Here is a 16,139-nt window from a genome sequence, read left to right as displayed (position 1 = left end):
CCCCCAGACTTTTCTGCCGGTCGAGTTGCCAAGGAAGTAGCTGTTGCTACACAGAGTGCGGCAATGGTGACCCGCAAGGAAGCATACTTGGTGGTTGACAAAATGAAGTTTAATAATTCTGATTTTACAACCACCCTTTCATTTAGTTTCCTATTTTCATCAGCAAGAATCCTTACATAGATCTTTAGTTATGAACAATCTAAGTTCACAACTGAACTGCTGTGGCATGAAATCTGACATGGGAATGGTATCACAAAATAGAAATTCTCTCTTTTCTTAAAACTGTGGAGTCCATAGCATAAATATTACTGAAGAGTTCTAGGAATTCCTGTTATTGAAGTGTTAAAACGTCAAAACAGAAATTTTTAACACGTCTATAATTCATTGACTTTTCATGTTAATTATAACTTTAAAAATTGCTCCTTAGCACAAACAGGCTTGATTAAATTGGATGCATGGATTGTTAAGAAGAGCTGTAAGAGCCCCCGATAAAATTATCTTAAAAAAAAATTGCATCTTAAAAAAAGAGCAGCCTACCTGTATGTAAATAACTTATCCACCGTTGTTGTTAGGTGCTTGCTGTGCAGCATAGACAAAGGGTGTCCGCACCAAAGGAGGGCACACTGCCATCCTCACAAATGAGCCTAGTGCTGCAGTCACCTTATCAGTCAATGCACCTCACTGAGGGTCTTCCTCTCTACTGACCGTCTACGCAGCATGATGATGCTCCTTTTCAGGGGCTGGCACTTCCTGGCAACATGTGAAAGTCTCACCACCCTTCCTTCTAGAAAGTATTCTAGCTGTACTTCTTCCAAAACATATTTGTTCATTCTCCTGGCCAGAACAAAACAAAATAAGAAACCCCTAATGCCACTGAGTTGATTCCAACTCACTGTGACCCTGTAGAGCCGTGGTTCTCAACCTTCCTGATGTCCCGGCCCTTTGATACAGTTCCTCATGTTGTGGTGGCCCCCCAACTATAAAATTATTTTTGTTGCTACTTCATAACTGTAATTTTGCTACTATTATGAATCAGGCAACTCCTGTGAAAGGGATGTTTTACCCCCAAGGGGGTCACGACCCACAGGTTGAGAACCACTGCTGTAGAGGGTTTCTGGGGCTGTAAATCAATCTTTATAAAAGCAGATAACCTCATCTTTTCCTGGAGGAATAGCTGGTCGGTTTGAATCACCAACCTTGAGGTCAGCAGTCCAATGCTCAACCAGCAGCACAGTCCATGGCATATTTAATATTCTTTAACATGACCAAAATTCAAAGAAATTTTCTCCAAACGTCCTTATTTATTGTTGAGCATTCACATGTATATGACATGACATGACTGAAAATACCATGGAATGGATCTGGCTCACCTAAGTCCTGAAAGTGACATCTATGCTTAAAAAACATTTTTTAAAGAGATGGCTTTATTAGTCTTAAACAGGATCAAGGTAAAGATAAGCCAGCCAGATGAAGGAAGCCAGCAGCGTACAGCCATAATGGTTTCCAAAACATTTGTGGCCACATGGCTAATTATAAAAATGGGCATTAGAAGCAATCGCCACATAATCCTGACTGGCAGCAGATCAATTCATCACTGTTGCAGGCAGGGCTGCAGAAAGGGAAAGGACCATGAATGGGATGTGTACAGTACCACAGATGAGAAATGCTTACAGTGTTGTTTCTGGGCCCTCTGATCACCTTGGTTGGGGTCTGACTGACTCAGGACCAGGTAAGCACCAAGGGCAGGGCTCTCTGCCCCAGGCTGGGTAAAACCTACCCAGGAGTGTTTCAGTAGCTTTGCTCTGCTCGCTTGGGCATACTTTCTGCTTGGGTTAGTTCCTTAAGCGTCTCCTTCTCCTTCCTTCCATACCGTACCGTCCCGACCTGGCACAGCAGGTTGGGAGGTCACTTCCACTACCCAAAAGGGACAAAGGGAGGTAAGTGATATACTCAGGGCTCACAGCTGGTTCAGGCAGAATTAAGAGCAGGTCACACGCAGTAGCTGTGGGCTGGCAGCTGTGTAACAAGGGGGCTGGTTAGGCTGAGACTGCCTAACCCACTGCCACAGAGGAGACGGAGGAGAATACCCACTACGGATTTCTCTGCCTATAAATCTTTGAGAGTAAAAAGCCTACTATTTCTCTCCTGGAACTTCCAACTCTGGGCCCAGGGCCTGGAGGCTCTGCATCCCCAAGACCGCCACAGGGTACTTTATAAGAAACTCAAGATACTGGGGTTCAGCCAACCTAAATAATTTATATTTTAGTATTAGAAAATATACAAATAAAAACAAAAATATATACATAAATAAATGGAAACTCATGGTATAAATATTCCTTCATTTAACATAGAGTATATCTTCAAGGTTTAAAAATATAATGGTTTACACTAGTTTGAAAATAATTCCTGTAACAGACATGACAAACTGACTAGGCATTAAACAGAATTCCCAAAATTAAGTTGTGTCAAAATGAGATAAATCAATATATTTTCTTCTTGTTTATAAAAATGACACATTATATTTGATTGGGTATATTTATATGGAAATAAATTTAGGTTAAAATTTAGCACCCTATCATTTGATCTAGGTGTTTTATATTTGCTCTACTTTTTAATCTTTTCTGCTTTCTCTTTGGGTTTTTTGTTTTACTTTGTTATGGTTGTTGTTTGTTTAATGTTTTTCTGTATATGAGATCCAGGATGGGTAACCCTAGAACGACAGCACTGGATTAATGGTTCCTTGAGAGCATGGCAGGCAGGAGGGGTTGGGAGGAAATGGAGAGCTAGATATGAAGATAAGAACGTTCTTAAACTGACCATGGTGATGATTGTACAACTCTTAATATTGAATTATTGAAGTATATGATTTGTGAATTATAGCCAATAAACTGTTTTATAAAAAGAAAAAAATTTTTAAAAGAGTGATTCATACCAAAGTGGCTCCAGACGGAAAGTGGACCATAGTATTTGCTTTCACATCCAAACTTTTACAAAGGCTGTCCTGGGTGGCACAGTCCATCCAGCCCACGTTAACAAGACCATCCTAAAGGGGACAGAAGACAAACAGGCCATGCTGTAAATGGACGAAACAAGCTCAGAAATTTGGCTTCACTGAGATAAAAATACAACTTTCCGATTGTAAATTTAAAACTTTTTAAACAGAGCACTCGATTCCTTGAGATAATGAATTTGTGTTCAAAATCTTCTAGCCAATTGCTTTTACAATTTGGTTTAGGGAAAGTGGGCAACCTCGAAGACATTATTGCCCACTTTCCCTATACCAAATCGTAAAAGCAATTGGCTAGAAGATTTTGAACAAAAATTCAAAATCAAACTAACAAAACTTTTCATTAACTATCTTTTGCACAAGGATCATATGGTTCACCAGATATGTGTTTGTCTGCACGTGCATTTCACTTAATGCCTTTCCAGTTTTCACCTATTGTGGCTGAATTCCTTTAATCAGCAAGGTCTTATAAATACGTAATGTATATCTCTTAAGACTTCCAAGTTCTGAATAAAAATTTTGGACCAGTCAAATTGGTAAATAAAAAGTGGTCTAGCATATAGTTACTTGGGATTCCAGGAGAAAAGAGAAAGAATGGAAAGACACAGTAGTTGAAAAGTTATCAACTAAGAAATTTCCACAGCTGATGAAATATATTAATCGACATATATATTAATGAAATATATTGTCTCAAATAGCATAAGTGCAGAGAAAAAACACTAACTTAGGCCAAAGGTGAAAGCATAACCCAATGAAAATCTGTGGCAGTGACTGACAGTGAACGCCCAAGACAAGATTTATGGGATACTGCTCATTGGTTGAAAGGGCACTTACTGCTATGAATATGTTTATCAGAAAGGAGGATTACAAACACATGAGACGAATGTTCAAGAACCTGCCATGAAAAATGTTTGAAATCAATTTCTACGTGTGCGTCTTAACACAGTGACACAGGTTTATAAAATGGCTGATACTTACCAACATGCCACTGAGCCGCAGTCGTGTCTGAGGAGTCAAACAGTCTGGGGGCGGAAGAAAAACGTATGAGGCAACCTTAGGTGATTAAGAGTGTGGCTCCAGTCACCTTCCCCCAGTTACCACGCTGACTCCAGAGCACATCACTGGGCTTTACTGATAAATACTGAGAACATAATCTACCACAGGGATACTGAATCTCATGCTGTATACACACCCTCCTTTTATGATGTCTCTTTAGCCTCTCTTAAGACCCCTGGTACCACAAGATCAGCAGTTCGAATCCGCCAGCTGCTCCATGGGAGAAAGATGAGGTTTTCCGCTCTGTAGAGCCTCCCATCCCAAGGGAAAGTTCTCCTCTGTCCCATATAGGGTAGCTGTGAGTTGGAACTGGCTTGATGGTAGTGAGTTTGGTTTTAATTCCCTAGTTTTTAGCAGCAAGGAAAGAGAGTAATTTTCTCTTAAATGTCTTTAGGATTTTATTTTCATTCCCTCTTATCAACAATTTCGCTCCCCAAAGGATCTTATGAATTAGGAGAAATGGAATATATTGGACCTATTTGGTAAAGATGTGTAAAAAACAAAAAAACAAACCCAGAGTCATCAAGTCCACTTCATCTCATAGTGACCCTGTATGGGGTTTCTAGGCTACAAATTTTCACGGGAGCAGACAACCTCCTCTTCCTTCCAAGGAGTGGCTGGTGGGTGTCAACTGGTGACCTTAAGGGTTAGCAGTCCAATGATTACCTAACGGCACCAGGAGAGTTCCTCACACAGAACACACAGAGACAGTGGAAACAGTTATCTGTAGTGAGGAGTAAAACAAGCTTTTAAAGTGTTCATGTGTACATGGATAAAAATCTAAGTGTTAGGCCAAAATGAGACTGCTTTTCAGTGGAAGGCTGAGGTAAGCCGAGTTGCTGTTGCAGGCAATACCTTCTCAAAGGGCCCAAAGATGTTGAGCAGTGAAGTATGCAGAAAAGACTTAGGTTGGGACTAAACATATAATAATACATTCATGATTTAAGATAGTTTATAATAATGATACCTTGTTCTTAACCAATCTTTTTATTTGAAAGAATTTACAGTTGTGATTTTTGTACAAAGGGAAATGAATTTTCAACTTAATTCACTAAGGAAAAGGTCCATTTAAATGGGAAGTGGTCTTCTTCAAATATATAATCATATGTAGCAAGTATGTATCAATTTTTCATATTCAAAAGTATGGGGCAATATACTTAATTCTGAAATGAATGATTAATAAGGCACCTGTATAATCTGTCATCTGCTAAATTTTCCAAAACTACTGGAAGGAACAATTTATCATGATATATTAAAATTAATTGTATACCCACTTACATGCAAAATAACCAAAAAGGTAAATATCCACTAGACAAAAATTATAATCTTGGATACAATTCAGTTTCAAGTAGTGTAAAATCCACTGCAGTAGCACTGCCATACTATCACTCAAAATTTAAATGGAGAGTCTATCATCATAATAAAATAGCAAATAAAATTACCTCCTCCTCTGGAACAAAAAGTGATCAGCCAGCTAATGCCAGCAACAAAAGCAGTTTGGATGGAATTAACGAAGTTTCCTTAAAAGAAAATAAAACAAATTTATCACCTGTTACTTGATAATGGAAACATTTTTAAAAAGGTTTTGCTTCTAATCTCACTCTTGTTGTCCATTGGAGTAGCACAATTTCACTCACTAGAAGTTCTCTTGGGCACATCAAATCCCTTCTCAGGGAATTCCCCCTCTTTTTAACTATAGAATCCAACATCATTACTTTTCAAAAGGAATGCAAACTGGTACGGTCCCTGTGATCTGCACTGTGTTTACTCATTCAGCAGTCACGTCTCTCTGCACATACCATGTTACCCAGGTCCCATCCTTTTCTCAGGTGGATGGGGAAGTACTGCCAGTGCCCCAAACATACAGAGATCACTTAAGACTTACCATTTGTTATCAAGACAGGCTGGATATGACCTTTAAAAAAATGTATTTCCTAAGCCTTTCTCCAACTGGGTTGATTTATGTCTTGTGCTTTCCTAACTAGCTAAGCTCACCTCTATCACAGCAGTCACTATACTGCAATTTAAAAGTTTACCAATGGTCTCCCTCATTAGAATTCCGAAACAAAACAAAAACCACTGCAGTGCAGTCAGTGCTGACTCACAGCAACCCTACAGATCAGAGTAGAACTGCTCTTGTGGGTTTCCAGGACTGTAACTCTTTATGGAATAAAAAACAGTCACCATTACATTCAAAACAGTTACCAGTACCATTATGTACGATGTACATAAACACATAGTATTTAACCGTTTCAGAGATAAAACTGGTATTCAATGGATAAAACAAATACCCCGTCAGCCATGAATACTGTGGAGGTCATTTCATGGATACTTCTGAATATTTATATATGTAACTGTTTTCAATTGGTAAATTAAAAACGTAAGATTAGAAGAGTTCTTGAACTTCAAAATTATACTGGATAGGCATTAATTTACTATCTATATATTTATGAAAGCAATGAAGCATTTGTCTAACAAAACATTTAGCTTTCAAAGTTGACTTTTCCACCTAATCCAACCCACCTCATCCCCATGTCCCACATCTCGATGGTTTCAGCCTCTGAAGAATTCATTTGTTAGATGTCCACTATTTAATAGGAGTTGGAGCCAATGACCCATTTCCCTTTACGGGGCCCAGAAATGCCACCACTATAACAAAATATTGCCACCGGAAAATGTAAGAATACTTACTTCAAAGTAACTGTGAAATCAAGCGAATCAGGAAAATCACATTACCTGCCGATAACTCGGTCACAGTGCTCCTAACGTGCTGCATGGCAAACCTCACTAAATCTTCCTTTGATCTGTCGCCATGGTATCTCACTGCAGTCTGTTTTTGTTTAACACAAAAAGAAACATCCTTTACTTTTTCTTCTTAAAGCTCATTTAAAATGTCAACTACTTTCGCTTTGACATTATGTTGAACGATACAGGAAGACCTGTCCCTCAGTCAACAGTATAGCATAGCTTCAAATGAGACACTATGGAGAATCTGAGTGTACAGCATCCATGGAAGACAGTTTAATAATACTCTTTCCACTCACTTTCATTGAGTTTCACCATTGAAAACTGACTTCACAAACAAAAAGGATATTGGATATTTATATTTCATGACATTATACCTATAACATATTTTATAAACCATGAAGTACACACATTGGTAAATGATGCTTTTTAAGACAGAAGCTGAAATTTGAAAATATTTAATTCAGAAAGATAGCAAAGCCAAAGTAACAGAACTTAAAAGCATTCATAATACGGTCCAAGAAGGTTTACTGTAACTACAAAGCCTCACCGAAGGCCCTAAAATACGACTTAAAAATAAAAACACCCCAGAAGTTGACAAACATATCTTCTCTAGAATTTCATTTGTAATTAAATTCTGTAACTTAGAAAAAAAAAAAGAAAGCTAGCATTAGTCCTTACCATTCCAGATCTAAAAATGAAGAGGCTGGGATAACTGTTGACCCCTTTCATTTGGCAAAGCGCTCTATCATCACCACAATTAACAGCTCCAATCCGAAGCAGCCCATCCACTTCTTTGGCAAAGTCTCTCCACTAGGAGAAAGAAGCAACACATGTTCTCCTGAGACTGCTTTCTTCCCTACAGAGTCTTTAGGAGGGGATTTTTAATCAAATATTAAAAAGACAAAAAACAACAACAGCAAAAAACAAACCTAATGTAACAGGTCAAGCAGAAACAATGACAGTAAAGCAGTAATCAAGGTGTAAAAGTATAGGTACCGTGGGAGCTAGATCATGGCAGTGGGAACATCCCGGGGAGTAAAAGTTTACAAACCACAGCTCTCCAGAATTAACAGCGGCATCTAAAAGTACAGAAAACCAAAACAACTTAAACTTATTTACTAAATGTTATGAATATTTTACCTTAAAAAAGCTTTCTTTTTGGTGGAACTGAATTTTTTTTATTACTTTGATTGGGGGCTCGTACATCTCTTATCACAATCCATACATTCATCCAGTGTGTCAAGCACATTTGCACATATGCCACCATCATCATTTTCAAAGGACTCTCTTCCCACTTGAGCCCCTGATATCCGCTCCCCATTTCTTCCCCCTCCCTCCCCTGCCCACCCTCCCTCACGAACCCTGGATAAGTTATAGATTATTTTTTCCTTATCTTACATCGTCCTCCATCGCCCTTCACCCGCTTTTCCATTGTTCGTCCCCCTGAGAGGGGGTTATGGGTTGATCCTTGTGATTGATTCCTCCTTTCTCCCCTCACCCTCCCATAATCCTCCTGGTGTCTCTACTCTCATTGTTGGCCTCGGGGCGTTTCTCTAGCCTGGATTCCCTGTGTGGTGGGCTCTTATCTGTAGCTGTGTGCATGTTCTAATCTAATCTGATTTGTAAGGTAGAATTGAGGTCATGATAGTGGGTAAGGAAGCACCAAAGAACTAGAGGAAAGTTGTGTGTTTCATCAGTGCTATACTGCACCTGGCTGGCTCATTTCTTCCTTGTGACCCCTCTGTAGGGGGATGTCCAATTGTCTACAGATGGGCATTGGGTCTCCACTCCATGTCCCCCCCCCCATTCACTTTGTTAAAATTGTTTACTAAATGTTCATGAATATTTTACCTTAAAAAAGCTTTCTTTTTGGTGGAACTGACTTTTTTTTAATGCAGTGTGTTATAAATCATTGATGACACCTTTATATTTTTTATGTAAACATTTTTTTCTGACAAAGAAGAAAATATTTCAGTTCTCCTTGCTCTTGGTTTTATAAAACTTCTCTGAAGCCTACACTTGAACAGTACAATCCATATGCCCATGAAGCTGGAGAGAACGGCAGGTTAATGGTGGGGGAAATGTGGTTCAGCCCAGTAGTTGGGGCAGTTGCTTTAAAATCCAAGTGAATCAAATGATAGACTCACATGATAAAGTATAAGGGAAGTTGTGGGGTATAATACGGAATCTTTGCCCCTAACTAAGAGATTACACTGGGAAATTGTTTTGTTTGAAAAAGTATAAAGTCAAGGTTTTTAACAATTAAAAGCATCAATACAAATTTGCTGAAATAGATTTGCAAGACAGAAAATGTTTAGTCAACAATGCATTATACATTTTAATCCATCGCTCCTCCCTGGGGAGCTCTGGAAAGATTCAAGGGAGCTGCACAAGCAAACAGACTCTCTCCTAGATTATGAGATAAAGAACACAAGTTTTTCATTGCTAGGTGGGCGCTATTTTTTTGTGTTCTTTCTGAAAAGGGGGCAGTAGGCCCAGTAAGTTTGGAGCCCCATGATCGTTGGATACCCTGAGGCAAGTACATGATCTGATTCACTTTAACATTATAATAAGGCAGCAAAACACTATCTTCTATTTGCATAGCAATTTTTAAGAATAAGCACAGGTAATTTCAGGTCCTCTTTAACTTCTTGAACTTGCCTTCAACAGGATGTCTGTGGAGTCCCTATTTAGACTGACCTGGATAACATGTTCTGTTGTTGAAATACTATCTTGAACTTGTTTTTAATCATTAATGTGTTGATATAACACTGCATTATAATGTAGGGAAAGATAACATGTTTCATAAAAAGGATGCACAACGTGATTTTCTGTACTATATACGAACATCCCAGAGTTCCATTCCTGACAAATGTGCCTCATGTAATGGGTGGACACTCCCATCGCAAACTGGAAAACTGGACAAAATAGGAAACTCCTCTGTTAAAGGCATCAGCTTATCAAGGTGCCTCTGGATTGATTCTAACCATTCACCTTCTCGCTAATAGTAACATGACATTCGCGGCACATTTAAGAAACAGCCCTGGAAACAAAGTTGAACTGGAAAATGACCAGCCCACTCAAGGTGCAAAACTCCATTTTTGACTAATTTTAATCTCTGTATGGAAAAAACCGATCTGAGATTGTCAGTGACCCAGATAGAAGAAGAGATAACTCTTCTCTGAAAGAAAACATACATCACCTTAAAATAGCTCATAATTATCTGTAAGTTATACACAAAGACAACTGTGCAGCCAAAAAAAACGAACAGAGAGAACAGTAGTAGACAGACCCACACCAGGTAGGCGGTATGACCCTGACAGTGCAAACTAACACTACCACCCATGCTGGCCAGCTCCTTTCAGCTGCTGCTGCTGCTTCTTTTTAATCTATTTTTTAAAATCCTTTTGTTTGGGGCGCTTACAGTTCTTATAACATTCCATATATCAACTCTGTCAAGCATATTTGTACATATGTTGCCATCATCATTTTCTAAATTCCTTTAGCTTCTTAAAAAAAATGAGGAAATGAGGATATTGGTGATACCATGTGTGGGGCTCTTACAAAAATGTAAAACATCTGAAGAACTAGGAATCTAATGTAATTTTCTAAAATGCAACAAACAAAGAGTTCTTTTATAATTTGAGTTTTCACGTTGATTTTCATACCAATCATAAGCTAAGTCAAAACCAAATCCAAGGTCACTGAGCTAATTCTGACTCAGGATCTTTAGATAGCGTTTCTGAGGCTGTAAGTCCTTACAAGGGGGCGGCATACATCTTTTTCCTGAAGAGTGGCTGGTAAGTTTAAATCCTTGCCCTTGTAGTTAACAGGCTAACGTTTAGGCAACAATGCCACCAGGGTTCCTACCCTAAGCATAGGTCAAATTAAGTCTGCCTCCAAAATAACCACATTACTTAGCCAACAAGAAAAAAAAGTGTTTTGCTTTTTAAAAATTAAGTTTGCAGCAAGTTCATCTGGCATCTAAGCCAGCCCTGAAATGATGAGGCTATGTGTTAGGTTTAGCTCATGTTTTAGCCCTCTTATTTAGTACACACACTTCTGCATGTCCCTGCAGCCACAGTCATGTTTTGTGATGGTGCTACATTGTGCCACATTGTCACCACTTGCTGTCAAGGTGGTTCCCACTCACGGAGACCCCAGGTGTGTCAGAGTAAAACTGCCCCACAGGGTTTCTCAAAAGCGGGCTTCTCAGAAGTCGGCTTTCTTTCGGGGCACCTCTAAGTGGCCACCAATGTCCAATTTTTGTTATCGCGGAGCACATTAACTATTGTTACCTCCCAGGGTTCCCTTTTACATTTTACCACATTACCTTTCTAAAATCTGAAAAATAAAATATTTTTAGATCAAACACATTTGTTCCCAAGAGTTTTAGAAAAGAGATCAAACGTGTATTAATGTTAGAAATCACATGTCCCCCAAACTTACCAAATTCTCTTCTCTCCAATGTTATGATTTCTGGATCATCGTCATAAATACCTAATTGTAAAAGCACACAAAAATCACAAAATGAAAACATAAAACTCATTCTTGAGTCTTAACTATCCCCAAATTAGATTACTATACTAAATCTCAAACTTGAAGATTATATAACAAACTGCCAAGAGAAAAGCCAAAGTAAATAATAGCATTTGTGACAAATTTGAAGAATAATCTAAACATATTAACTTCCTAAATTGGATTATTACAGGTAAAGGGGGTTGGTTATGGTCTTAACATTCAACTCATCTGTGAAGAAAAACTTTTATTATATATACCTTAAATATACTATTTTGAAATAATTAATAGAGCCAGAGGAAGTTGCAAAAATAGAAAACTTTCATGTACTTTCCAACCCAGCTTCCTCTACGTAGCTGCAGTTCAGTATTAAGACCAGGAACATGACACTGGTTCCTTACTGTTGACTAGATTACAGTTAAGTTATGCTTTTTCTAAGAAGTGTTATCACTTTTAAAATATTTTCTACCACTAAAAGCTCTATAACTAGAACATTTGCAGAGGAAAAACAAACTTATTTCATAAATATAATGATCATAATAGTGACAAGGGCAAATTTTCTTATTATTAATATATCAAATACTCCAATAATACTAAGGATGGCTATCACACCATGGGTCAGCAACCCTACAGGTCAGAGAACAAACATTTGAAGGGTCTTTGCAGCAACTATTCAACTTGGACCCTTGTGATCCCCGAGCAGCTGTGGACAATACATAAAGAAAGAAGTGTGGTTGTGCCCCGATATGTTTATTTATCAACAAAGGCAGGATATGCCTTGGGGGATGCAGTTTGCTAACTACTGATAGGCTACCAAAGTGTGGAGCATTCACTTGAAATTCCTGCTATTACTAGAGAGCAAGTCTTGAGAAATAAAGCCCCCAGGTATAAATTTACAGTGTTTTTATTTAGTTAAGTATAATACTACAGTCCTTAACTTGCATTTGAAGCTAGTTAATGATTAGCAAAAATATTAGATACTGGCATGCTCCCTTCCTGCCTTGATACCCAGGTTTACCGCCACTCTCCCTGGATTTTCTACTTCCTCCCTCTGCTTCTGCCGCCTTTCTTACTCCTTCACCCACATAAGCTATTATTAATAAAGGTTCCATCGGAGAAGGTGAACTGAAGAGATCACTATTAGAGCTTAGGAAATATGACTCTCTAAAAGATATTGAAAGGCTTCAATATTTAACTTCTAAAAAGTTTTTTTTCGTTGAATAGCTATCTTCATTTTAAAATTATTTAATCAGATAGTGACCAATATGCCTTTATCTCTAAATATCCACTTTTTATCCTTTTGTATGCCACTCCACGGCACACTAAAGGGAGGGTCAAGGTGATTTGGACTATGTAAGTTAAATGGTGAAACAACATAATCCAAACAGTGAAACTTTTCTGAACTTGCTCAAATACAAACACAGTTTCGAAGTCACAGTTGCATCTTACCGAAGTCGTAATGATAGTAGTTCCAACTTTCATACTGGCTTCTTCCTTGATTGTCTGCAAGCCCCTTTTCTCCGTATCTGTCATACTTTTTCCGCAGATCTTCATCTTTGAGAACTTCATATGCCCTATTAATTTTCAAAAACTCACCATGTGCATTTGGATTATTCTATGAAAAAATGAGAAACAACAGTGGTTTCAGATACATAATCCAAGTCTCTTCCAAAGCTAAATGTAGATCTGATTCAATCCTGAGTTTCTGGAGGTTAGCTAGCAGATAAGGTGTCGAGGTGTGAGGAATGATTTGTGCTTAACTATTAACCTACAGGTTGGTGGTTCAAACTCGAGGAAGACAGCTTCTTCCATATAGATTATACCCAAGAAAATCCCAAATCTCAGTTCTACCTAAGGTAGCTGTGAGCTAGGATTACCTTGATGGTAACAGGGACATAGCAGGCAGGAGGGGATGTACAATATAAAATGGGTTATCATGGGTTGAAATAAAACTATTTTCAAAGAAACTATCAATTAAAAAAAAAAAAGGAAAATGAGAACTGAGTTTTTAGAAGGTTGAAAGATATGATTACACACTATCAGTCATTCTTTGAAATGTTTCTGAGAACAAAATGATTACTAAGCATTTTCAGACTCAATCTTTTAACTATTTGTTAACCTCAAAGGCATTTTTAAAGGAATAGATTTCTACCTTCTATCTAAGGCACAATTAACCTATTATGTAAATAAAGGCATATATTTCAATTCATCAGATAAACAAATTAAGAACCATTTCCACAGGAATAATGCAAAACTGGTTAGAAATGTGATTTGTTACTGAGCGAGCTTCATAGAAATGCTTTCAATTAATTCTTGAATAAAAGAAAGAGCTCTGGAGGCCCGGGGAAGAACTACTCTAAACCATAAGATGAGCAGATGACAGCCTAGAAAGCCCTGTGAGTTGGCACGGACTGTGGCAATGGGCTTGGATAAGCAAGGTCCCAGGTCTTTCATATGGAAACTTAAAAAGATCATATGCTGCAATTTTAAAGAAAAACTGTAAAAAGAACAATGTAGATTTTTGGAAAAGGTTACCAATTAGCGAGGTTTTGAAAGAATCGGGTTTTTCTGCTTAACTTCAGAAAAGCAAATAAAATGATGTTTATTTTAACTAGAAAATAGAAGACCATAACACAAAACCACATCTTTCTCCTTGGGAATGCTGAGGATCAAATCTTACTAAGAAAAAAATCAATGAAGCAAATCATAAAAATGACAAACTGACACCACATTCACTTTTAGAAGTTATAATATTAAATACATATTTACCAGTATACTACATTTTGGGTACACTCAAGTTTCAACTGATAATAGTTTATAATTTTAGTTGGGGAGAAAGTAGTAAAAATCAAAGAATGCTATTATTAGTCATTACTGCTATTTTTAGCAAGACATTTATTTTCTAAGTTCCCAACCAAATAATTTTTCTGTAATCATCTCGCAATAGTTGATCTGAACCTACTTTAAGTACTGAACAAACCACAGACATTATTGTTTCTATTGGAGGAGTATCTTTAATAGAATTTTTGGCAAGAGCTTATAAATTACTAGACAATTGCATTTTGGTACTGACATTCCTTCACGCTATTCTACAGCAGAATGCGCTGCTTTTTCTGTTTTTTAGCATAGCAGCTGAATTATGATTAGACTTCTGAAGCAGGAATTTACAATAATTTAAGATCAAACCATCCTAACTTGCTAAAATACACGAAGTAGGTATATTTTAAAAAGAAATTTTTACTTACTGGATTTTTGTCAGGATGTAACTTCAATGCCAGCTTCTTGAAAGCTTGCCGTATTTCTCTACTGCTGGCTGTTTTGGATATGCCTAGTAAACTATAAAAATCCTGATCTGAGCCTACTAAAATAGCCATATACACTACTACTAAAACACAGAGAATGATCTTTTTCAAGTCTCTGACACAGTCACTTTTATTTAACCAGACACCCATTCTGTTCTTCTAAAATTTCCGCTTTAGGTGAGGGTTAAGACACACTGCCGGTTCCACGTTGACACAGCATGCAAGTTGGAGACCTGCTGTTCACATTACTCCAAGGGTGAGTCAAACGTCACAAAACTGCCTCCAAAAAGCTTAAATCTACAGAGAGAAAGCCAGACAGTTAAAAAATACATTTCAAGCAAAGTAGCAGTAACACCATTTGTTTATCAAATAACCCAGTCAGTAATGCACTTTCCATTAAATGGAAATCGGGGTGTCCCAGGCTCTATGCTCCACTACTTCCAAGCAGCTAGAAAACGGAAAACACTCAATACAGCCCAGAAAAGGGAGTGACTGGTTGTGGCTGGCTGGAGTATTTAAAACAAAACTTTCACAACAACAAAAAAAGCCCCTGATCAACACCAGGAGGGTAGGCAAAGCTGTTTCCTTCCTTTTTTCTACTCAGCTTAAGCGTAGTCTTTTTGTGGTATCTTTCCCTTTTTAACTTCTTCTTCACCCGCTTTTCTTTTTAATCAGATGTCACTTGTAGAAAATGTCATTCGGACACACACACACGAAGGCAGGGCAGAGGTTGATTTTCCACAGGGCCCCAACTTCTGCCGTCACCCTCTAAAACGGCACTTCAGTGTCCTGAATAATCTATCACTGCCGTGAAAGGCTACTGTCTCTCAGAAGGTGTAAAAATCGTGGAGCTGCACGTTAACAGGGCAATTTCATCGCAAACTTTGTTAGGTATTAATAGATACAGGAAAGCCGAAAAAGGAAGGGTGTCAGGGACCTGTGCTCACTGCTGGGTAAAAAGAACCTTCCTATCGCCTTTCAACTTCCTAGCATCCTGTTGCTCACTTCCAGTGCACAACTTCAACGCTACCTTTCCCCCTTACCTGGGACAGAGCTTCAGCTCATCCCGACCCCGCCTTTAGAATCCCAGGAATGTTAGCATTGTAAGGTACAAAGACGAGGAATAGACACGTGCAGACAAGGTTGGGGGCGAGCAGAAGGACTTTTCAGTCGCCTCTGTGGAATACCGTGCTCCCAGCCGAGGGACTGCCACCAGTCGGGGTGGGTGTGGCGAGCGGGCGCGCCCGGTGCAGACCTGCGGGATGGGTGGCAAGTGCAGGTCTGGCACCGCGGATGCCCCCATCCGGCCGCCAACCCCGGGCGGGAGAAGAGGCGGGGATGGACAAGGCAAACTTCCCGCGGTGGCCGGTGTCTGCGGGCGCAGGCCGACGGCGTCCTGCGCCGGGGTCCCTGAGCTGGTGTGCAAGCGGAGCGGAGAGCAGGGGGTGCGGACAACTTGCAGAAGGACGGGGAGCCGCGAGGCCGGGGGCTCAGGTGCAGCCCCGAGG

At 38.9% G+C, this 16,139-nt stretch overlaps 1 protein-coding gene across 1 annotated transcript in view; it reads right to left on the bottom strand.

Moving 5' to 3' along the window:
• The window catches only part of DNAJC10 (DnaJ heat shock protein family (Hsp40) member C10), a 38,933-nt gene extending 23,983 nt beyond the window's left edge, over positions 1 to 14,950 (bottom strand). The window contains exons 1-9 of the mRNA XM_045296241.1: positions 14,575 to 14,950; positions 12,779 to 12,944; positions 11,261 to 11,311; positions 7,808 to 7,890; positions 7,490 to 7,621; positions 6,800 to 6,893; positions 5,506 to 5,583; positions 3,986 to 4,029; positions 2,933 to 3,043 (exon numbers count right to left, since the gene is read on the bottom strand). Coding sequence (XP_045152176.1) covers positions 2,933 to 3,043; positions 3,986 to 4,029; positions 5,506 to 5,583; positions 6,800 to 6,893; positions 7,490 to 7,621; positions 7,808 to 7,890; positions 11,261 to 11,311; positions 12,779 to 12,944; positions 14,575 to 14,781 — 966 coding nt within the window. The 5' untranslated portion in view covers positions 14,782 to 14,950. The remainder of the gene's footprint in view (positions 1 to 2,932; positions 3,044 to 3,985; positions 4,030 to 5,505; positions 5,584 to 6,799; positions 6,894 to 7,489; positions 7,622 to 7,807; positions 7,891 to 11,260; positions 11,312 to 12,778; positions 12,945 to 14,574) is intronic.
• Positions 14,951 to 16,139: the final 1,189 nt, after the last annotated feature.

Source organism: Echinops telfairi, unplaced genomic scaffold, assembly GCF_000313985.2.
Source record: "Echinops telfairi isolate 266 unplaced genomic scaffold, ASM31398v2 ScPeMD7_3;HRSCAF=10, whole genome shotgun sequence".
NCBI lineage: Eukaryota > Metazoa > Chordata > Mammalia > Afrosoricida > Tenrecidae > Echinops > Echinops telfairi.
Note: the sequence above shows the minus strand (reverse complement) of the source record. Positions and strands in the feature narration are given on the sequence as shown.